This window comes from Nomascus leucogenys, chromosome 23, assembly GCF_006542625.1.
Source record: "Nomascus leucogenys isolate Asia chromosome 23, Asia_NLE_v1, whole genome shotgun sequence".
Classification (NCBI taxonomy): domain Eukaryota; kingdom Metazoa; phylum Chordata; class Mammalia; order Primates; family Hylobatidae; genus Nomascus; species Nomascus leucogenys.
Window position 1 is genome coordinate 24,978,926 of NC_044403.1, and position 23,713 is coordinate 25,002,638.

Here is a 23,713-nt window from a genome sequence, read left to right on the forward strand (position 1 = left end):
GATCCACCCGCCTCAGCCTCCCAAAATGCTGGGTTATAGTCGTGAGCCACTGTGCCCAGCAATTTTTTTATTTTTTCCGTTGGTAAAATAATGTATGATTTTCTGAACTTTTGTTTTGTTTTGTTTTTGAGACGGAGTCTCACTCTGTCGCCCAGTCTGGAGGGCAGTGGCGCGATCTCAGCTCCCTGCAACCTCCGCCTCCTGGGTTCAAGCAATTCTCTGCCTCAGCCTCCTGAGCAGCTGGGATTACAGGCGCCCGCCATCACGCCTGGCTAATTTTTGTATTTTTAGTAGAGACGGGGTTTCACCATCTTGGCCAGGCTGCTCTTCAACTCCTGATCCACCTGCCTCAGCCTTCCAAAGTGCTGGAATTACAAGCGTAAGCTACTGCGCCCAGCCAACTTTTTGTGTTTTAATGAACTTGTGGCCTATGAAGTATGGGGTTTATAGCATTATCTTTGTGTGGTTTCTAGATCTTTGGTCTGGAATTCATCCTTGGGTCTGAAGAGCTATGGCCAGTGCTATTAGGCTTTACCATCCTTCCAGCTATCCTGCAAAGTGCAGCCCTTCCATGTTGCCCTGAAAGTCCCAGATTTTTGCTCATTAACAGAAAAGAAGAGGAGAATGCTAAGCGGAGTGAGTATCTTTCACTCTTTAGTATACTCTTAGTATATGGTTGTGGTTTGTTTTAAGGGTGAGGGTACTGGACCCATTTTCTGTCGTACCCTTTCCCTGCCCGTCAGAATCCAAGTGAAGACGGTTCTGATTACTCTTCTTTGTTTTTTCTTTTTTTGAGACAGAATCTCATGCTGTTGCCCAGGCTAGAGTGCAGTGGTGCGATCTTGGCTCACTGCAACCCCCGCCTCCTGGGTTCTAAGTGATTCTCCTGCATCAGCCTCCAGAGTAGGTGGGATTATAGGCGTGTGCCACCACCACCACACCTAGCTAATTTTGTACTTTTTTTTTTTTTTGAGACAGAGTCTTGCTCTGTTGCCCAGGCTGTAGTGCAGTGGTGCAATCTTGGTTCACTGCAACCTCTGCCTCCCACGTTCAAGTGATTCTCCTGCCTTAGCCTCCCGAGTAGCTGGGACTACAGGTGCACACGCCACCACACCAGCTAATTTTTTTAAATTTTTATTAGAGATGGGGTCTCACCATGTTGACCAGGCTAGTCTCAAACTCCTGACCTTGTGATTCGCCTGCCTCAGCCTCCCAAAGTGATGGGATTACAGGTGTCAGCCACTGCGCCTGGCCCATCTAATTTGTATTTTTTTTTAAGTGAAAGCAAGTTTATTAAGAAAGTAAAGGAATAAAAGAATGGCTACTCCATAGACAGAGCAGCGACTAATTTGTATTTTTATTAGAGACGGGGTTTCACCATGTTGGCCAGGCTGGTCTCGAACTCTTGACCTCAGGTGATCCACAAGCCTTAGCCTCACAAAGTGCTGGGATTACAGGCACGAGCCACCGCGCTAGGCTCTGATTACTCTTGAGTAAAATTTTCAGCCCCTAAAGAATGAGGTGAGAAGGCAGGTTCAGGAATGGATGCTATCTATCGATCACCTCATCTCGTGCGGCCCTTTCCTGGCTGCCTTACAGGAAGAATGAATTTGGGGCAGCACATTGTCTTTATCCTTTCCTCTTTCTTCTTTTCACCAGTCCTCCAGCGGTTGTGGGGCACCCAGGACGTATCCCAAGACATCCAGGAGATGAAAGATGAGAGCGCAAGGATGTCACAAGAAAAGCAAGTCACCGTGCTGGAGCTCTTTAGAGTGTCCAGCTACCGACAGCCCATCATCATTTCCATCGTGCTGCAGCTCTCTCAGCAGCTCTCTGGGATCAATGCTGTGAGTATGATACTTTAGGGTCAAACGTGTCTTACAGTATTTCACTTAAAATGCCAGGCATGGTGGTGGTGTGCCTCTGTAGTCCCAGCTACTCAGGAGGCTGAGGCAGGAGAATCGCTTGAACCCAGGAGGCGAAGGTTGCAGTGAGCTGAGATTGCGCCACTGCACTCTAGCCTGGGTGACAGAGTAAGAGACTTCGTCTAAAAAAAAAAAAAAAAAAAAAAGACAAAAATTAGCTGGGCATGGTGGTGTGCTACTCAGGAGGCTGAGGCCGGAGAATCGCTTGGACCCGGGAGGCGGAGGTTGCAGTGAGTGGAGATTGCGCCATTGCACTCCAGCCAGAGCAACCAGAGCAGAACTCCTTCTAGAAAGAAAGAAAAAGAAAGAGAGAGAGAGAAAGAAAGAAAGAGAGAGAAAGAGAGAGAAAGAGAGAAAGAAAAGAAAGAGAGTGAGAGAGAAAGGAAAGAAAGAAAGAGAAAGAGAGAAGGAAGGAAGAAGGAAGGAAGGAAGGAAGAAGGAAGGAAGGAAGGAAGGAAGGAAGGAAGGAAGGAAGGAAGGAAGGAAAGAAGGCAGTCAGGCAGGCAGGCAGGCAGGCAGGCGGGCATGGAAGGACACAGGCAACTTCAGACTGAGCTGACTTTACCAGTCTGTATGTTTTAAAACAGAAGCTAGCATTTGGCAGGTAGCCCTTGTATTCCATGCAAATATCAGCTTCCTGCTATTGAGTGTGGATTGTGGGAAGAGAGTACTCCTGTGCCTTCTAGTCAATTGTGGATAAAATATGGATATGAAGAGCACCCTTGTACTTCATCCCCTGAGGGTTTTCCATTAGTCTTTGATCAATGGGATTAAATCATTTTGTAACAAAGCATTTTGCAAAACTTAGTATTTTGAGCATTTTGATGCTCAAAATAGTAAGTTGGTTCTTGGCCTTTTCTCCTACCTAACACACCAGGATATTTGTATTTGAAGTGGCAGTGCTTCTTGTGACAGGTTAGAAGCTGTTTTATCAGAATGTACAAGGAGCCAGGTGTGGTGGCTGCTCATGCCTGTAGTCCCAGCTACTACTCAGAGGTTGAGGTGGTAATACCACTTAAGCCAAGGAGTCAAGCCTGGGCAATATAGCATGACCCTGTCTTTAAAAAAAAAAAAAAAAAAAAACTTGGGAGGAAATGCATAGTAGTTAGAAAAAGCCTCCTAGGTGATTTTGATGAATCCCAGTCTCAAATTTCCTCATTTGGAAATGAGAATGTAGGCCACACGTATTACTGGAGAAAAATGTGCTTCCGAGGACTTTCCAGAGCGGCAGAGCTGGGACTAGGCAGGTGAGCTACCTACGTGCAAGTGTAGCCCTGAGAATGAGCACCTCTTTAAAGAATGTACCTTGCGTTAGTTCTGTGCCTGTTTATTTTTTTATTTTTATTTTTTATTTTTGAGATGGAGTCTCGCTCTGTCACCCAGGCTGGAGTGCAGTGGCGCAATCTCGGCTCACTGCAAGCTCCGCCTCCCGGGTTCACGCCATTTTCCTGCCTCAGCCTCTCCGAGTAGCTGGGACTACAGGCGCCCGCCAGCACGCCCGGCAAAATAATTTTTTGTATTTTTTAGTAGAGACGGGGTTTCCCGTGGTCTCGATCTCCTGACCTCGTGATCCGCCTGCCTCGGCTTCCCAAAGTGCTGGGATTACAAGCGTGAGCCACCGCGCCCGGCCAGTTCTGTGCCTGTTTAAAAAAAAGAGAGAATAAAAGAATGCACCTGAGGCAACTCCCTAGCTGCCTCACCACAGTCCGGGCCCTGCAAAACAGGGTTAGAAAAAAATCACCTGTGGGAAATTACAGATGATCCATGAGCACTCTGAGGAACAGACTCCTCCCACTTCAGAGTATGGTATGTGCATTCTTTCTTTCTTTTCTTTTCTTTTTTTTTTTTTTTTTTTTTTTGTGAGACGGAGGAGTCTCGCTCTGTCACCCAGGCTGGAGTGCAGTGGTGCAATCTCGGCTCACTGCAACCTCTGCCTCCGGGTTCAAGCAATTCTCCTGCCTCAGCCTCCCAAGTAGCTGGGACTACAGGCACGTGCCACCACGCCCTTTTTTGTATTTTTGGTAGAGATGGGGTTTCTCTGTGTTAGCCAAGATGGTCTCAATCTCCTTTGTCATCTGCCCGCCTCGGCCTCCCAAAGTGCTGGGATTACAGGCATGAGCCACCACGCCTGGCTCTTTCTTTTTTTTTTGAGAGGTAGTCTTGCTCTGTCGCCCAGGCTAAATAGGGTGCAGTAGCACAATCTCAGCTCATAGCAACCTCTACCTCCCAGGTTCAAGTGATTTTCCTGCCTCAGCTTCCCGAGTAGCTGGAATTACAGGTGGCCGACACCACACGCAGCTAATTTTGTATTTTTAGTAGAGATGGGGTTTCACCATGTTGACCAGTCTGGTCTTGAACTCTGGCTTCAAGTGATCCACCCGCCTCAGCCTCCCAAAGTGCTAGGATTACAGGCATGAGCCACCATGCCCGGGCTGTACATTAATTATTGTTGGACTAAGGTGGCTCCCAATTTAGTCAATGAGGGGATTTTGCTCCACATATAATCATCACCCAAAGTTAGCTGCACCAGAATTATGGGGCTTGGGATTCCTGAGTCGGCTGAATCGAGAGTCTCCGTGTAAGAGGGCTGGAAATTGCCTGTAAAAAAATAAATCTGGGCCGGGGGCGGTGGCTCATGCCTCTAATCCCAGCACTTTGGGAGGCTGAGGCGGGCAGATCACCTGAGATCAGGAGTTCGAGACCAGCCTGACCAACATGGCAAAAGCCTGTCTCTACTAAAAATATAAAAATTAGCCAGGCGTGGTGGTACGCACCATCTAAAAATCAATCAATCAATCAGTCTGATGCATAGCAGGCTTGGAAATCACTTTTCCAACCTACTTTTTTGCAAACGATGTATTCTTTTTTTTTTTTTTTTTTTTTTGGGACAGTCTCACTCTGTCACCCAGGCTGGAGTGTAGTGGCGTGATCTTGGCTCACTGCAACCTCCGCCTCCTGGGTTCAAGCGATTCTCCTGCCTCAGCCTTCTGAGTAGCTGGGATTACAGGGGTGCACCACCTCGCCTGGCTAATTTTGTGTTTTTAGTAGAGACAGGGTTTTTCCAGGTTAGTCAGGCTGGTCTTGAACTCCTGACCTCAAGTGATCTGCCCGCCTACGCCTCCCAGAGTGCTGGGATTTCAGGTGTGAGCCACCTCGCCTGGCCCAAGAAGTTTTATTGAGATGTGTACATGTACATTAGGTTTTTGATGTGTAGACATTATGATAAGGAAGATAATTGTGGTAACTATTTATTGCTTGTTTAAACTGCTCAAGTAATTACTTTTGTACCAACCTAATATCTTTCCCCACAAGCTTGACGTCATCAAATAATATGTTGAGTTTTGTTTTGTTTTGTTTTGAGACAGAGTCTTACTCCATTGCCCAGGCTGGAGTGCAGTGGCTCAATCTCGGCTCACTGCAACCTCTGCCTCCCAGGTTCAAGCAATTCTCCTGTCTCAGCCTCCCGAGTAGCTGGGACTACAGGCTCCTGCCACCACACCCAGCTGATTTTTGTATTTTTAGTGTAGAGACAGGGTTTCACCTTGTTGGTCAGGCTGGCCTTGAACTCCTGACCTCAGATGATCCACTCGCCTCAGCCTTCCAATGTGCTGGGATTACAGTCGTGAACAACTGCACCTGGCCAATTATAATCTTATTTTAGAAAATATAAATATACAAGGCCGGGTGCGGTGGCTCACGCTTGTAATCCCAGCACTTTGGGAGGCCGAGGCGGGCGGATCACGAGGTCAGGAGATCGAGACCACGGTGAAACCCCGTCTCTACTAAAAATACAAAAAAAAAATTAGCCGGGCGTGGTGGCGGGCGCCTGTAGTCCCAGCTACTCGGAGAGGCTGAGGCAGGAGAATGGCGTGAACCCGGGAGGCGGGGCTTGCAGTGAGCTGAGACTGCGCCACTGCACTCCAGCCTGGGCGACAGAGCAAGACTCTGTCTCAAAAAAAAAAAAAAAGAAAATATAAATATACATAGTTTACATCTTACATCTTAGGGATTTAAATAGTTATTTCTTGAGAAGGTAAATCCCAATGTAGAGGTCCATATTATCAAAAAGACTAATAGATATTGCTATGGAGGCAAATACTCTGGGTGAAATAAACTGAAGTGAACCTGAGTAACCTAGATAATGTTCCCTTGTTAACTTGAGGTCTGAGTCCAATATTTTAATATTTCTTTTCTTATTTTTGAGACGGAGTTTCACTCTTATTGCCCAGGCTGGGGTGTACTGGTGTGATCTCGGCTCACCACAACCTCCACCTCCTGGGTTCAATTGATTCTCCTGCCTCAGCTTCCTGAGTAGCTGGGATTACAGGCTTGCACCACCATGCCCTGCTAATTTTGTGTTTTTAGTAGAGACGGGGTTTCTCCATGTTGTCAGGGTGGTCTTGAACTCTCAACCTAAGGTGATCTGCCCGCCTTGGCCTCCCAAAGTGCTGGGATTAGAGGCATGAGCCACTGCGCATGGCCAATTTCTCATAGCTATGGTAATTATAGCAACCTTACTTTTTCTTTTCTTTTTTTTTTTTTGATACGGAGTCTCGCTCTGTTGCCCAGGCTAGAGTGCAGTGGCACAATCTCAGTTCACTGCAACCTCCACCTCCCAGGCTCAAGCGATTCTCCTACCTCAGCCTCCCAAGCAGCTGGGATTATAGGTACCCACCACCACACCCAGCTAATTTTTTTATTTTTATTACAGACAGGGTTTCACCATGTTGGCTAGGCTGGTCTCGAACTCCTGACCTCAGGTTATCCACCAGCCTCGGGCTCCCAAATTGCTGGGATTACAGGAATGAACCACTGTGCTTGGCCAGCAACCTTACATTTTAGTGCAGTGCCTAGTAAATAACAAACATAGTAATTTATTTAATATATATTAAATTGCAATGGTAGCTGGTATTATTTCATAAAACACTTCAAAAGGGCCTAGGCCTAGGAAATACAGCCCAACCTCTGCTTATTCAATAAGCAGGATAAGGTTATTCAATTAGTTCAATATCAAATTGAGACATCAATCTGCCTATCAGTGTTTTGAGGGTTTGGGGAAGAGTCAATTAAAAAAGCATTTAGCTGGGTGTGATGGCACATGCCTATAATCCCAGCAACTTGGGAGGCTGAGAGGCAGGAGGATCACTTGGAGACGAAGAGTTTAGGACTAGCCTGGGCAACACAGTGAGCTGCTGTCTCAACTTATAAAAAAGAAACCAGTTAGTAGGAATTACACCTTCTTTTGTTTTTTTTTTTTTTTTTGAGATGGAGTCTCTTTCTGTCGCCCAGGCTGGGGTGCAGTGGCGCCATCTCGGCTCACTGCAAGCTCTGCCTCCCGGGTTCACGCCATGCTTCTGCCTCAGCCTCCCCAGTAGCTGGGACTACAGGTGCCCGCCACCACGCCTGGCTAATTTTTTTTGTTGTTTTTTTAGTAGAGACAGGGTTTCACCACATTAGCCAGGATGGTCTCGATCTCCTGAGCTTGTGATCCACCCGCCTCGGCCTCCCAAAGTGCTGGGATTACAGGCATGAGCCACCGCACCCGGCATACACCTTCATATAAGTTGGTGAAGTAGACATAAGCAAGAGGAAATGAAACAGTGGGAATAAGCATAGTTAGAAGGAACAATGGAAATTAGTAGCTAAAATTGAGAACATTTAAAAAGAGAAATGAGGGCGAGGCGCAGTGGCTCACGCCTGTAATCCTAGCGCTTCGGGAGGCTGAAGTGGGCGCATCACAAGGTCAGGAGTTCAAGACCAACCTGGCCAACATGGCGAAACCCTGTCTCTACTAAAAAAATACAAAAATTGGCCGGGCGTGGTGCCTCACGCCTGTAATCCCAGCACTTTGGGAGGCCAAGGCGGGCAGATCATGAGATCAGGAGATCAAGAACATCCTGGCTAACACGGTGAAACCCTGCCTCTACTAAAAATACAAAAAATTAGCCAGGCCTGGTGGCACATGCCTGTAATCCCAGCTACTTGGGAGGCTGAGCCAGGAGAATCGCTTGAACCTGGGAGGTAGAGGTTGCAGTGAGCTGAGATCACGCCACTGCATTCCAGCCTAGGCAACAGAGAGAGACTCTGTCTCAAAAAAAAAAAAAAAAAAAAAATACAAAAATTAGCTGGGCATGGTGGCAGGAGCCTGTAATCGTGCCACTGCACTCCAGCCTGGGTGACAGATTAAGACTCTGTCAAAAAAGAAAAAGAGAAAGGAGATAAGATTAAGAAGATAATTCATTTGCAGAAGGGATATTAGGATTGAACAAAAATCGTAGTAAAAGGACTTCTTGCCTCCTGGAACTTTTAAGTATTTTTAAAATTTTATTTTACGGTGACAGAGTCTCATTCTGTCTGGCCTCCCAAGTAGCTGGGACTACAGGTGTGCGCCACCACGCCTGGCTAATTTTTGTATTTTTAGTAGAAACAGGGTTTCACCATATTGGCCAGGCTGGTCTCGAACTCCTGACCTCAGGCAATCTGCTTGCCTTGGCCTCCCGAAGTGCTGGGATTACAGGCCTGCGCAACCAAGCTCAGCCTTAAGTATTTTTTGAGGGTTCTGTGTAACTGGTGTGCAGAATTGTATCAAAGTTGCATGTTTTCTTTTCTACTAGGTGTTCTATTACTCAACAGGAATCTTCAAGGATGCAGGTGTTCAAGAGCCCATCTATGCCACCATCGGCGCGGGTGTGGTTAATACTATATTCACTGTAGTTTCTGTAAGTTGGATGGTTTGGTAATTTTGGGGGGAGAAATGAATCCTTGCTACAGATGTTCAAAGATGGATTGCATGGCTCCACCGTTATTTAGTTACACCTTTTTTTTTTTTTAATTTTTTGAGACAGAGTCTTGCTCTGTTGCCCAGGCTGGAGTGCAGTGGCGCAATCTCGGCTCACTGCAACCTCGGCCTCCCGGGTTCAAGTGATTCTCCTGCCTCGGCCTCCTGAAGTAGCTCAGATACAGGCGTGCGCCACCACGCCCAACTCATTTTTGTATTTTTAGTAGAGACGGGGTTTTGCCATGTTGGCCAGGCTGGTCTTGAACTCCTGACCTCTGGTGATCCGCCTGCCTAGACCTCCCAAAGTGCTGGGATTACAGGTGTGAGCCAGCGCTCCCGGACTGTTGTTTAATTTTCCTTTGGAAAAAAGAGATACATTCAAGGCTGAATGTAGTCTTCACTCTTCAAGCAAATATGGGATGGATGGGAAAAGAGGAAGTACAGAAGGGACTATACAGTATGCTTTGAACTTGGAATTGGAGGAGAAGTGTTTGGAAAAACTTTCAAACTGTTATTCCTCTGTTTTTACACTAAAACAACAATAATAACAAGATTTCTGTGACCCCCAAAATATATAAGGATTTGTCCCCATCAAGTAAGCAATCAGTTCTGTAGTGGACACCATCTAGGTGTCCTGTGATTTAATTCTGACACTGTCTACCTGGAGATAGCATCAGATCTCACAGGTTGGTGGCCCAGTTCCCAAGACTGCCCCCCACTCCTGATGCCAATCACAAGCTCCAGGTTGTTTACCTGTGCTTCTGACCCACCAGCTGGAGATCAGGATTCCCACGACACCCTCTTCGGGTTTGATTAATTTGCTACAGTGGCTCACAGAACTCAGGAAAATTGTTTCCTAGTTTGATTTACAGGATATTTTAAAGCACAGAAATAAACAACCAGTTGAAGAGATTCATGGGGCGAGGTCTGGAGGGATACTGAGCATGGGAGCTTCTGTCTCCGTGGAGCTGGGGTGCACTCCTAGCACATAGATGATTTGTTGCTGACCTTCCTGTCAGCTTCCACAGGTTCAGATATCTGGAAGCTCCCCACACCCTGCCTTTTGGCCCTTTTATGCAGACTTAATTGGTTCTCCATGATCGAAGCATGGACAACTGTTCTGAAATGTGATTGGACAAAAAGGGAATGATCTGAACCCAGCCGGGCCTGTCTGTTTGGATTATTTTGGCCTCTCTGTAGCATTTCTTCCTCTAGGGTGTGGGGCAGGACCCTCTCTGAAATGAGGGTTTTATGACCCACAGTCAGATTAGCGTCCTGCCAAGTGGGAGAGCAGGAGAAAGTCAGAGAAGAATTCTGTTTTCTGAGGCCTGCTTCTGAGGCCTAAAGCATCCCAACATTATACCAAAAGACTCTACCAAGGGCTATGGGGATTTTGAGCCAGGACCTGTGAATGGAACACAATATGTATGCATATAAAATCGTAAATCACAGGAGGTGTATCCATAGCAAGTGTCCTGCTGTTGGTAGGGCAGATTTCAAGTAGCTCAGACACTGTTTTCATGGAAAGGAAAACTGAAGTTTCATGTCATATTCTTCTTCCAGCTATCTCTGGTGGAAAGGGCAGGAAGAAGGACTCTGCATATGATAGGCCTTGGAGGGATGGCTTTTTGTTCCATGCTCATGACTGTTTCTTTGTTATTAAAGGTGAGTGCTCTTTCAGTGAGGAAAAGCGAGGGAGGGGGAAAGGAGCAGAGATTACAGTTGACTTCTGTGACACAAGGGGTGGGTTGTTAAGGTTGCAGTTTGTCAATAAAGTCAGAGGAGAGAAGCAAGATGCCCAGAGTTTTTAAGAAACGTGAGTCATCAGAGAACTGGAGGTAAACTGTTAGAATCTTTACATTTATAGAACATTATTATGGTTTATAAAATAAATTATCTAATTTAATTCTTTTTTTTTGTTTGTTTGTTTGAGACGGAGTTTTGCTCTTGTTGCCCAGGCTGAAGTGCAGTGGTGCAATCTCGGCTCATCACAACCTCTACCTCCTGGGTTCAAGTGATTCTTCTGCATCAGCCTCCCGAGTAGCTGTGATTACAGGCATGCGCCGCCACGCCCGGCTAATTTTTTATTTTTAGTAGAGACAGGGTTTCTCCATGTTGGTCAGACTGGTCTCGAACTCCCGACCTCAGGTGATCCACCTGCCTCGGCCTCCCAAAGTGCTGGGATTACAGGCATGAGCCACTGTGCCCTGCCTAATTTAATTCTTAAAATAATATCAAGATAATCACACTTAATGGATGATGACGGGGTCTCAGTACAAAGTGACATATATGAGATCACATAGATGGGATTCAAAAATCCAAGCCTAGCTGGGCGCAGTGCTTCATTCCTGTCATCTTAACACTTTGGGAGGCCAAGGTGAGAGGATTGCTTGAGCCCAGAAGTTGAAGACCAGCCTAGGCAACATGGCAAGAAACTGTCTCTAAAAAAAAAAGTATTTTTTTGTTTTTGTTTTTTGTTTTTTGAGACAGGGTCTTGCTCTGTCACCCAGGCTGGAGTGCAATGTCGCCGTCTTGGCTCACTGCAATCTCTGCCTCCCAGGCTTCATTGATTCTCCTGCTTCAGCCTCCCTGGTAGCTGGGATTACAGGCATGCGCCACCACACCCAGCTAATTTTTGTATTATTTTAGTAGAGACAGGGTTTCACCATGTTGGCCAGGCTGGTCTCCAACTCCTGACCTCAAATAATCCACTCACTTCACCCTCCCAAAGTGCTGGGACTATAGGCGTGAGCCACAGTGCCCAGCCAAAAAAACAACAAAAAATTTTTTTTAATTAGCCAGGTGTGGTGGCACATGCCTCAAGTCCCAGCTATTTGAGAGGCTGAGGTGGGAGGATTGCTTAAGCCCAGGAGATTGATGATGCAGTGAGCTGTTTTAGCGCCACTGCACTCTAGCCTGGGCAATAGAATAAGACCCTGTCTCAAAAAATAAAAATAAAAATAAAAATAAATCCAAGCCTTTTGATTCCATAGCCACTCTTTGTATTGTACGTCAGGACAGGAGGACCTTGCCATTAGTTGCCTCTGGGAACCTAGATCCTGGGTTACACTGTCTTTAAATTTAATCTTCTGTGTTCCTTCCTCTTACAGGATAACTATAATGGGATGAGCTTTGTCTGTATTGGGGCTATCTTGGTCTTTGTGGCCTTTTTTGAAATTGGACCAGGCCCCATTCCCTGGTTTATTGTGGCCGAACTCTTCAGCCAGGGCCCCCGCCCAGCTGCAATGGCAGTGGCCGGCTGTTCCAACTGGACCTCCAACTTCCTAGTCGGATTGCTCTTCCCCTCCGCGGCTGTAAGTAAACTCACCTTATCTATGTATCTATGTATCTATCTATCTATCTATCTATCTATCTATCTATATATATATATATATTTTTTTTTTTTTTTTGAGACTGAGTCTCACACTGGTGTGCAGTTGCCCGATCTCAGCTCACTGACAAGTGATTCTCCTGCCTCAGCCTCCCGAGTAGCTGGGGCTACAGGCACCCGCCACCGCGCCCAGCTAATATTTGTATGTTTAGTAGAGATGGGGTTTCCCCATGTTGGCCAGGATGGTCACGATCTCTTGACCTGGTGATCTGCCCGCCTTGGCCTCCCAAAGTGCTGGGATTACAGGCATGAGCCACCGTGCCCGGCCAACTCCCCTTATCTTAAAACCAGCCTATGTACGCTGACATATTGAAGATACGCCTTAATAATACAGTAGTCAGGCTGGGCGAGGTGGCTCACTCCTGCAATCCCAGCACTTTGGGCAGCTGAGGCGGGCGGATCACCTGAGGTCAGGAGGTAGAGACCACCCTGACCAACATGGAGAAACCCCGTCTCTACTAAAAATACAAAATTAGCCGGGCTTGGTGGCACGTGCCTGTAATCCAAGCTACTCGGGAGGCTGAGGCAGGAGAATCGCTTGAGCCCGCGAGGCGGAGGTTGTGGTGAGCCGAGATCGGGCCATTGCACTCCAGCCTGGGCAACAAGACAGAAACTCTGTCTCAAAAAATATATATTATAATAATAATAATACAGCAGTCCCTCCTCATCTGCAGTTTCAGTTACCTACAGTCTAAAAGTATTAAATGGAAAATTCCAGAAATAAACAATTAATAAGTTTTAAATTGCGCCCGGGAGCAGTGGCTCAAAGCCGGTAATCCCAGGACTTTGTGAGGTGGAGGCGGGCGGATCACTTGAGGTCAAGAGTTCGCGATTAGCCTGACCATTATGGTGAAACACCATCTCTACTAAAAATACAAAAATTAGCCAGGCGTGGTGGCACAAACCTGTAGTCCTAGCTACTCGGGAGGCTGAGGCAGGAGAATCGCTTGAACCCAGGAGGTGGAGTTCGTGGTGAGCCAAGATCTTGCCATGACACTCCAGCCTGGGTGACAGAGCTAGACTCCATCTCAAAAACAAAACAAAAAAATTTACGAATAGAGACAGGGGCTTGCTATGTTGGCCAGGCTGGTCTCAAACTCCTGGGTTCAAGTGATCCTCCCACCTCAGCCTAATACAAAAAATTAGCCGGGCGCAGTGGCGGGCACCTGTAGTCCCAGCTACTCGGGGGGCTAAGGCAGGAGAATGGCGTGAACCCGGGAGGCGGAGCTTGCAGTGAGCCGAGATTGCGCCACTGCACTCTGGGCTGGGCAAAAGAGCGAGACCCTGTGTCAAAAAAAAAAAAAAAAAAAGAATATATCTTTTGTCCATAAAATTGTGAAGAAGAAAAAAGAGGATGGGTGAGGTGGCTCACGCCTGTAATCCCAGCACTTTGGGAGGCTGAGGTGGGAGGATCACGAGGTCAGGAGTTTGAGACCAGCCTGGCCAATATCGAGAAACCCCGTCTGTACTAAAAATTCAAGAAATTAGGTGGGTGTGGTGGCAGGCACCTGTAATCTCAGGTATTTGGGAGGCTGAGGCAGGAGAATTGCTTGAACATGGGAGGCAGAGGTTGCAGTGAGCCGAGGTTGCACCATTGCACTCAAGCCTGGGCAACAAGAGCGAAACTCCATCTCAAAAACAAAAACAAAAACAAAAAACAAAACAAAAAAAACCCAAAACTGGCCAGGCACGGTGGCTCACACCTGTAATCCCAGCACTTTGGGAGACCAAGGCAAGAGGATCACCTGAGGTTGGGAATGCGAGACCAGCCTGACCAACATGGAAAATCCCCATCTCTACTAAAAATAAAAATTTGCCAGGTTTGGTGGTGCATGCCTGTAATCCCAGCTACTCAGGAGGCTGAGGCAGGAGAATCGCTTGAACCTGGGAGGCAGAGGATGCGGTGAGCGGAGCTCATGCCACTGCACTCCAGCCTGGGCAACAAGAGCGAAACTCCGTCTCAAAAAACAAAACAAAACAAAACAAAACAAAAAAAAAAAACTGGATAACTGGGGACTACTGTAATTACTGATGCTATGAAAGATTAGACATCAAGGGCTATAAACCAGATTTTCAACAATACATAGAAAAAAAATGACGGCAGAAAAGATTGAAATGGGATGGCAAAACTGGGAACCATTCATTTTTTATTATTTGAGACGGAGTCTCGCTCTGTTGCCCACGGTGGAATGCAGTGGCTCACTCTCGGCTCACTGCAACCTCGGCCTCCTGGGATCAAGTGGTTCTCTTGCCTCAGCCTCCTGAGTAGCTGGGATTACAGGCACGTGCCACCACTCCCAGCAATTTTTTTTTTTTTTTTTGTATTTTTAGTAGAGACGGAGTTTTGCCATGTTGGCCAGGCTGGTCTCAAACTCCTGGCCTCAAGTCATCCACCCGCCTCGGCCTCTAAACGTGCTGGGATTACAGGCATGGGCCACCACACCCAGCTCAGCAACACAGATTTTACAAATAATACTCAAGGCCGGGTGCAGTGGCTCACGCCTGTAATCCCAGCACTTTGGGAGGCCAAGGCGGGCAGATCACAAGCTCATGAGGTTGCAGTGAGCCGTGATCCTGCCATTGCACTCCAGCCTGGGTGACAGAGCGAGACTCCGTCTCCAAATAATAATAATAATAATAGTAATAATAATAATACTCAAAAGTCCAAAAATAGTAGACATTTGGAAGCATCTAACTTTAATGAAAAAGAATGACAAAAAGAAAAATACAGAGAAATATAGTAAGTTAGCAATAGAATCATAAGTGAATCTCTGAAGAAACCTTTCTGTTTTTATTAAATATGGAAGGGGTATAGCTTGAAGCCTATGGGAAATATGAATATGAAGGAAATTGAGTTTGTCAGTGACCAGACTTGTATAACAACCTTCCTTTTTTCTGTCCTTTTCACTAGCACTATTTAGGAGCCTACGTTTTTATTATCTTCACCGGCTTCCTCATTACCTTCTTGGCCTTTACCTTCTTCAAAGTCCCTGAGACCCGTGGCAGGACCTTTGAGGATATCACACGGGCCTTTGAAGGGCAGGCACACGGTGCGAATAGATCTGGGAAGGACGGCGTCATGGAGATGAACAGCATCGAGCCTGCTAAGGAGACCACCACCAATGTCTAAGTCATGCCTCCTTCCACCTCCCTCCCAGCATGGGAAAGCCACCTCTCCCTGAACAAGGGAGAGACCTCATCAGGATGAACCCAGGACTGCTTCTGAATGCTGCTACTTGATTCCTTTCTCATCCCATGCACTCCATGAGCACCCAAGGCTGGGGTTTGTTGGATTTTCAATGGCTTTTTAAATATTTTATTTCCTGGACATTCTCTTCTGCTTAGGAGAGACCAAGTGAACCTGCCTTCATTTCAGGAGGGATTGGCCGCTTGGCATATGACAACTTGCCAGCTTTTCCTCCCTTGGATTCTAATATTGCCACACTAGGGGATACAGGAGAGGAAAAGAAAGGTGCAGTTCCCCCAACCTCAGACTTACCAGGAAGCAGATACATATGAGTGTGGAAGGCAGAGGAGGTTTATGTAAGAGCACCTTCCTCACTTCCATACAGCTCTACACGGCAAATTAACTTGAGTTTTATTTATTTTATCCTCTGGTTTAATTACATAAATATTTATTTTTTAAGTGTAATTTTGCCAAATAATAAAAGCAGAAGGAAATTGAGATTAGAGGGAGGTGTTTAAAGAGAGGTTATAGAGTAGAAGATTTGATGCTGGAGAGGTTAAGGTGCAATAAGAATGTAGGGAAAATGTTGTTCATTATTGGAGGGTAAATGATATGGTGCCTGAGGTCTGTACGTTACCTCTTGACAATTTCTGTCCTTCAGATGGAAACTCTTTGATTTCTCAGAAAAGTTGTATGCCTATTTAATAAAGCTACTCATTTCCTTTGGAACTTTAAGATAATAGTTTACATGTAGTAGTACTTGAAATCTAGGATTATTAACTAATATGGGCATTCTAGTTAATGGCAGTTGATGGGTTCTAATTTTGGATGGAGTCGAGGGAAGGGAAAGTGAGTTCTAGAAAGCCTGCTCCCCTCACTGGACGAAATAACTCCTTCTTCCTGTAGTAGTCTCATTACTTTTGAAGTAATCCCGCCACCTATCTCATGGGAGAGCCATCCAAACGAGAAACCTAAAATAATTGGTTCTTGGTAGAGATTCATTATTTCTCCACTTTGTTCTTTAGGAGATTTTAGGTGTTTTCTGTTTTATTTTAACTCATACCTTTAAAGGAATTCCCCAAAGAATGTTTATAGCAAACTTGGAATTTGTAACCTCAGCTCCGGGAGAGGATTCTTTTCTGAGCGATTATTATCTAAAGTGTGTTGTTGCTTTAGGCTCACGGCACGCTTGCGTATGTCTGTTGCCATGTCACTGTGGTCCTGTGCCGAGTGCCCTCAGGGGACTTGAATCTTTCCAATAAACCACGTTTAGATAGTATGAGTCAATGTGCAGTGTAGCCCACACTTGAGAGGATGAATGTATATGCACTGTCACTTTGCTCTGGGTGGAAGGACGTTATTGTTGGCTTATTTTCTCTGTGTTTGTTCCTACAGCCCCTTTTCATATGTTGCTCAATCTCTCTTCCCTTCTTGGTGCTTACACATCTCAGACCCTTTAGCCAAACCCTTGCCAATGACAGTATTTTGGTTCTCAGTTCTCACTGTTCCCTCTGGTCGTGGAGACTTTGAATAAATATGCACATAGCTATGGAGTGGAGTTTAGCTGGAAAGGTGACCTTCCAACTTCACGTCAACTTCTGCTCCTCAAACAGGTTGGCAGTAAGGCAGGAAGTTGTTTTCCTATTTCTCACTGAGAAGATTGTAAATATTTCCATATGGACTTTCCATTATTAATGTTAGTTTGATTCTTTGTTTTAAAATAAAAATTCTAAATGTACACGACATCACGGGCACATTATTTATTTATTTTTTGCTGTTCCTGTAACAACAAAATCAGCTTTAAATCCTGAGTTGGCTACTCAGTACCTGTTGTGACCTTGAGACTTGTATGAGACTCTGTTCTTAGAGTCTCATACATAAGAGAATAGCAATATTTGGCCGGGCCCAGTGGCTCACGCCTGTAATCCCAGCACTTTGGGAGGCCAAGGCGGGTGGATCACCTGAGATTAGGAGTTTGGGACCAGCCTGGCCAATACAGTGAAACCCTGTCTCTACTAAAAATACAAAAATTAGCCGGGTGTGGTGGCGGGCGCCTGTAATCCCAGCTACTCAGGAGGCTGAAGCAGGAGAATCGCTTGAACTCAGGAGGCAGAGGTTGCAGTGAGCCGAGATCGCGCCACTGCACTCCAGCCTGGGCGACAGAGCGAGGCTCCATCTCAAAAAAAAAAAAAAGATTTAAAAACTGAATGTATTCCTCACTCCTCCACAGCTCAGGTGACAGAAAACTGAAATCTATTTTTTTTTTTTTTTTTTGGTGATGGTGCTGGGGAATGAACCCAGGGCCATGTGCAGAAAGCTGAAATTTTATGGCTGGAAGTGCCCAAGACCAACAGAGCAGTTTGAAATTAGGAGTGAATTGGCTGGGCACGGTGGCTCACGCCTGTAATCCCAGCACTTTGGGAGGCTGAGGCAGGTGGATCGTGAGGTCAAGAGATCAAGACCATCCTGGTTAACACGGTGAAACCCCGTCTCTACTAAAAAATACAAAAAAAATTTAGCCAGGCGTCAGGTGGCGAGTGCCTGTATTCCCAGCTACTTGGGAGGCTGAGGCAGGAAAGAGAATGGCGTGAACCCAGGAGGCGGAGCTTGCAGTGAGCCGAGATCGCACCACTGCACTCCAGCCTAGGCGACAGAGTGAGACTGTCTCAAAAAAAAAAAAAAAAATTAGGAGTGAATCCTACCAAAAACAACTAAAAAGGGGGAAAAAAAAACATAGAGAAAGTCATTCCTAAAAGTCTGATCATATTTTTTCTGCCCAAATTCCTGACTGACCAGAGAATTTTGCAAGCACAGGTAAGTCTCCAGGCCAAAAAGCAGCAGATGAAGACCCTAGAGCAGGATAGAGAGATCAGCTGTTGCTTGTTGCTGGGAAGATAACGTTTTTCCCTACTAGAACAAAAACACAAAATGCCCAGAAGAACACAAGAGAATCCAGAATTTCTACAACATAATATTTACAATATCAAGCTTTCAATCCAAAATGACTAGCTCACGTCGCCCCCCAGAAGTGCTGGGCTGTGAACTACTCCTAAAGACTGGCGGTAGATCCCAGGAGCCTACCTCCCTGGTGCCATCTTGCTGGATGTCCTGCACCTGTCCCATACTATAGCTGTGCTAGATGTTCTGATTCTAACAAACTCTGAATTCTCCTCAGCTATCGCATGACCTTGTCCATGAACCTCCACAAGGATCTCTTGTAAACGGTGGAGGAAGCTGAAGCCAATCCTGTGACTCCGACATTCTGTTCAGCTTGCCTTCTGTTAGTCTTCGTTCAACCACGGCCCTGTTCATACACACCTGCGGGCTTGCTACCCAATTTTCTAAAGCTAAATAGGTGACAAAAGAGAAAGAGGCCGGGCGCAGCAGCTCATGCCTGTAATCCCAGCACATTGGGAGGCCGAGGTGGGCAGATCACAAGGTCAGAAGACTGAGACCATCCTGGCCAACATGGTGAAACCCCGTCTCTACTAAAAAATACAAAAATTAAAAAATTAGCTGGGCATGGTGGCGGCACCTGTAATCCCAGCTGCTTCCCAGCTACTCAGGAGGCTGAGGCAGGAAAATCGCTTGAACCCAGGAGGTGGAGGTTGCAGTGAGCCAAGATCACACCATTGCACTCCAGCCTAGGCGACTGAGCAAGACTCTGCTCAAAAAAAAAAAAAAAGATAAAAGAGACTGATACACTTTTAGTTAAACTCCACAGCAACAGATTTCTTTTTTCCAATGTCCTCAGCAAATTTGTATCTTCATTACAATATCTAAACACACTCTTCCAAGGACATTTCCATGTCTGCCTGCTGGCTTGGTTTATAACCACTGTCAATCATTTGTAAAAGCTGTGTCACTTATTCTGCTAAGGTTTTCAATCCATTTTTTTTCCTAGGGCCTCCAGTTTATTCCATTTAGAGGAACTTCTACTTCATCAAGTACATCTGAGTATGTCTGATCCATCATTGTCAATTGATTTCTATCTTGAACCACATGTAATTGAAGAATATGTCTGGGCATCCATTCCCTTGTCCCTGAACATGTGATGGTTAAGCAAAGTTCCCCATCATTGTAAAACAGTTGGGAGATTGCTGAGCCCAGTGCCATAGTAGACCACTAGAGGGGGGTGTGACTCTCTAAGTGAGCTTAACATTGACTTAACGGCTTTGCCCAAAGAGAGACAGTCTCATCTGTGTTTCAAAAGCAAGAGTTCCAGTATTCTAGCTTGTCCTAAAGGTATTAGTACAAGTACTTGAGTTATTTTCATATTTCAAAAATGTTCATGGAAATGTTACTTTTACTAGCAATTATTTATTTCCGTAGAGGCTACTCTTATGCTTCCCAAATAGATATATCTATTATTATTATTATTATTTTCTTTTTTTTGAGACGGAGTCTCGCTCTTTCACCCAGGCTGGAGTGCAGTGGCGCGATCTCGGCTCACTGCAGGCTCCGCCCCCCGGGGTTCACGCCATTCTCCTGCCTCAGCCTCCCGCGTAGCTGGGACTACAGGCGCCCGCCACCTCGCCCGGCTAATTTTTTGTATTTTTAGTAGAAACGGGGTTTCACCGTGTTAGCCAGGATGGTCTCGATCTCCTGACCTCGTGATCCGCCCGCCTCGGCCTCCCAAAGTGCTGGGATTACAGGCGTGAGCCACCGCGCCCGGCCAGATATATCTATTATTTTTGTCTGATATATTCTAAAAATAGAGAAAAAGCAAAAAAAATGCCTCCTAATTTTATTTCCTACAGATAACTATTACTTTTATTTCTATATCGGTATCTATCTTTCCACACTTAATTTACCTCCATATATGACATGAATGGGATCACCTTAACCTATAAACAAATATGCTTTTTTACCTTAATAATGGAATTTTCCCATACATTTAAATCTGCCTCATCCTTTTTGTTTTTGTTTGGTTTAGTTTGGTTTGTTTGAGACAGGGTCTCACTCTGTTGCCCAGGCTGGAGTGCAGTGGTGCAATCTCAGCTCACTGCAACCTCTGTCTCCCGGGTTCAAGCAATTTTCCTGCCTCAGCCTGCCAAGTAGCTGAGATACAGGCACTCGCCAGCATGCCGAGCTTATTTTTGTATTTTTAGTAGAGATGGGGTTTTGCCATGTTGGTCAGGCTGGTCTCAAACTCCTGACTTTGTGATCCACCAGCCTCGGACTCCCACAGTGCTCGGATGACAGGCGTGAGCCAGTGCACTTGGCCATCTTTTTTGTTTTTTATGGCTACATAAGTACTCCAATATATCAGAACACATTTAAGGGAAGTCTTATTGATAGACATTTAGATTTAAAAAAAATTTTTTTGGCTGGGCGCAGTGGCTCACACCTATAATTCCAGCACTTTGGGAGGCCAAGGTGGGCAAATCACCAAGTCAAGAGATCGAGACCATCCTGGCCAACACGGTGAAACCCCGTCTCTACTAAAAATACAAAAATTAGCTGGCGTTCGGCCAGGCATGGTGGCTCAAGCCTGTAATCCCAGCACTTTGGGAGGCCGAGGCAGGCGGATCACGAGATCAGGAGATCGAGACCATCCTGGCTAACACGGTGAAACCCCGTCTCTACTAAAAATACAAAAAATTAGCCGGGCGTGTTGGCGGGCGCCTGTAGTCCCAGCTACTCGGGAGGCTGAGGCAGGAGAATGGCGTGAACCCGGGAGGCGGAGCTTGCAGTGAGCCGAGATCGCGCCACTGCACTCCAGCATGGGCGACAGAGAAAGACTCCGTCTCAAAAAAAAAAAAAAAAAATTAGCTGGCGTTGGTGGTCCGCAACTGTAGTCCCAGCTACTCGCGAAGCTGAGGCAGGAGAATTGCTTGAACCCGGGAAGTGGAGGTTGCAGTGGGCCGAGATCGCGCCACTGCACTCCAGCCTGGTGACAGATTGAGACTTTGCCTCAAAAATAATAAATAAATAAAAATAAAAATTTTTTTAGCTATTACCAACAGTGCTGTAATGAGTATCTTTATGTGGTTGTTTGATTAATGCCTTGGCATACGTTCCTAGGGGGTGTATCAAAGGATGATCACATTTTACATTGCCATGCAGGTAACTGACATTAATTGCATATATTCTATGAGCTAGACAAAATACATATTAGATGACAGAAATCACTTCAAGTATTATTTCTATTTACACAAAAGGGAAGACCTAAAATGCTGCAAAATAATTTGCCCAAGGTCATAATGGTGGAGCTGAGATTTTAATGTGTGTATTTTCTTTTCTTTTTTCTTTTTTTTGAAACAGTTTCACACCTATCTCCCTGGCTGGAATGCAGTGGCACGATCTCGGCTGATTGCAGCCTCTGCCTCCTGGGTTCAATCAAGTGATTCTCCTGACTCAGCTTCCCAAATAGCTGAGACTACAGGCATGCACCACCACACCCGGCTAATTTTTGTATTTTTTTGTAGAAATGGGATTTTGCCATGTTGGCCAGCCAGGCTGGTCTTGAACTTCTGGCCTCAAGTGATCCACCTACCTAGGCCTCCCAAAATGCTGGGACTACAGGCATGAGCAACCTCTCACAGCCTATTGTTTTTTGATTGTTTGTTTTTTGAGACAAGGTCTTTCTCAGGCTGGAGTGCAGTGGCACAATCACAGCTCGCTGCAGCCTCAACCATCAGGCTCAATTGATTCTCCCTCCTAAGCTTCCCAAGCAGCTGGGACTACAGGCAAGCACCACTGTGTCCAGCTAATTTGTTTTATTTTTTGTAGAGATGGGAATTTGCTATGTTGCCCAGCCTTGTCTAGAACTCTCGGGCTCAAGTGATCTTCCCACCTCGGCCTCTCAAATTACTGGGACTACAGGTGTAAGCCATGGCACCCAGCTTTCATGTAACCTAGAATGAAGCAGGACTCTATCAACTTTCCCCCAAACTGAGAATTAATTGTTACTTCTGTTTCCTAAATAATTTATTATTTATCTATTCATCTGAAATGTAAATTTTGGGCGTATGTTTTTATCCTCCCAGATAATGTTTCTATCTACCCGGCTTATATTTTTTAATTCAAATAGAATAAATCATTCATATGGTTTTGTGCCTTGTTTTTCTTTTCTTTTTTTTTTTTTTTTTTTTTTTTTTTGAGACAGAACCTTGCTCTGTCGCTTAGGCTGGAGTGTGGAGTGTAGTGGCATGATTTCTGCTCACTACAACCTCTACCTCCTGGGTTCAAGGGATTCTCCTGCCTCAGCTTCCCAAGTAGCTGGGATTACAGGTGCCCACCACCACGCCCAGCTAATTTTTATATATTTTTTTTTTTTTTTTTTTTTTTTGAGACGGAGTCTTGCTCTTTCGCCCAGGCTGGAGTGCAGTGGCGCGATCTCGGCTCACTGCAAGCTCCGCCTCCCGGGTTCACGCCATTCTCCTGCCTCAGCCTCTCCGAGTAGCTGGGACTACAGGCGCCCGCCACCACGCCCGGCTAATTTTTTGTATTTTTTAGTAGAGACGGGGTTTCACCGTGGTCTCGATCTCCTGACCTTGTGATCCGCCCGCCTCGGCCTCCCAAAGTGCTGGGATTACAAGCGTGAGCCACCGCGCCCGGCCAAATTTTTATATTTTTAATAGAGACAGGCTTTCGCCATGTTGGCCAGGCTGGTCTTGAACTGCTGACCTTGTGATCTGCCCACCTCAGCCTCCCAAAGTGGGATTACAGGTGTGAGCCACTGCTCCCGGCCTGTTTTTCTAACTAATAATATAGTGCTCTGAACTAGAATTCTTAATCAAATATGCAGTTTCTATATATATTTGGTAGTATTCCTGGACTCTCTACCTTGTAAAATTGATTTAGTTGTAGCTGTGCTAGAGCAGATATACACTGGTTGCTATGTAGCAGAAACTGTTCATTTTCCATTCACATACAATTATCTTAACTTCTTCTGAAGGCCATGTCTTTTAGTTAGGAGGTAAATCTTTTTATTTTATTTTATTACTTTTTTTTTAGAGACAGGGTCTCCCTCTGTCACCCAGGGTGGAGTGCAGTAGTGCAATCATAGCTCATTGCAGCCTCAAACTCCTGTGCTCAGGCAATCCTCTAGCTTCAGTCTCCTGACTGGCTAGGACCAAAGGCACGCACCATCACACCTGGCTAATTTTTTTAATTTTTCTATAGACATGGAGTTTTACTGTGTTGACCAGGCTGGTGTCAAACTCCTGGCCTCAAGTGATCCTTCAGCCTCGGCCCCCAAAATACTGGGATTACAGATGTATGCCACTATACCCAGCTGTGGGAGGCAAATTGTAATGATCTCATTTGCTCTGCCAAATTGTTAGTTTAATCTTGGGCTTATGTCAATTTGGATAATATCTGAGGAGAAGTCGCAGAAAGACTTCTGAGATTTTTCTGGCTTTTCAATTGTCTGCACATAAAGTCAATACCTGCAACTACCCTTAATTAAAGCAACACCAGTGATC

The 23,713-nt window shown here is 45.7% G+C and overlaps 1 protein-coding gene across 4 annotated transcripts in view; it reads left to right on the top strand.

Annotated features, from left to right (window-relative positions):
* Positions 1-17,026, top strand: part of LOC100607281 (solute carrier family 2, facilitated glucose transporter member 3) — a 56,541-nt gene extending 39,515 nt beyond the window's left edge. For 2 of the 4 annotated variants that reach the window (XM_030804563.1, XM_030804564.1), the window contains 6 exons: positions 474-636; positions 1,660-1,847; positions 8,540-8,644; positions 10,267-10,368; positions 11,814-12,017; positions 15,006-17,021. In XM_030804563.1, coding sequence (XP_030660423.1) covers positions 474-636; positions 1,660-1,847; positions 8,540-8,644; positions 10,267-10,368; positions 11,814-12,017; positions 15,006-15,224 — 981 coding nt within the window. In that variant the 3' untranslated portion in view covers positions 15,225-17,021. Of the gene's footprint in view, positions 1-473; positions 637-1,659; positions 1,848-8,539; positions 8,645-10,266; positions 10,369-11,813; positions 12,018-15,005 lie in introns of all 4 variants that reach the window. The other 2 variants (XM_003273800.2, XM_030804565.1) reach the window with 2 other exon arrangements.
* Positions 17,027-23,713: the final 6,687 nt, after the last annotated feature.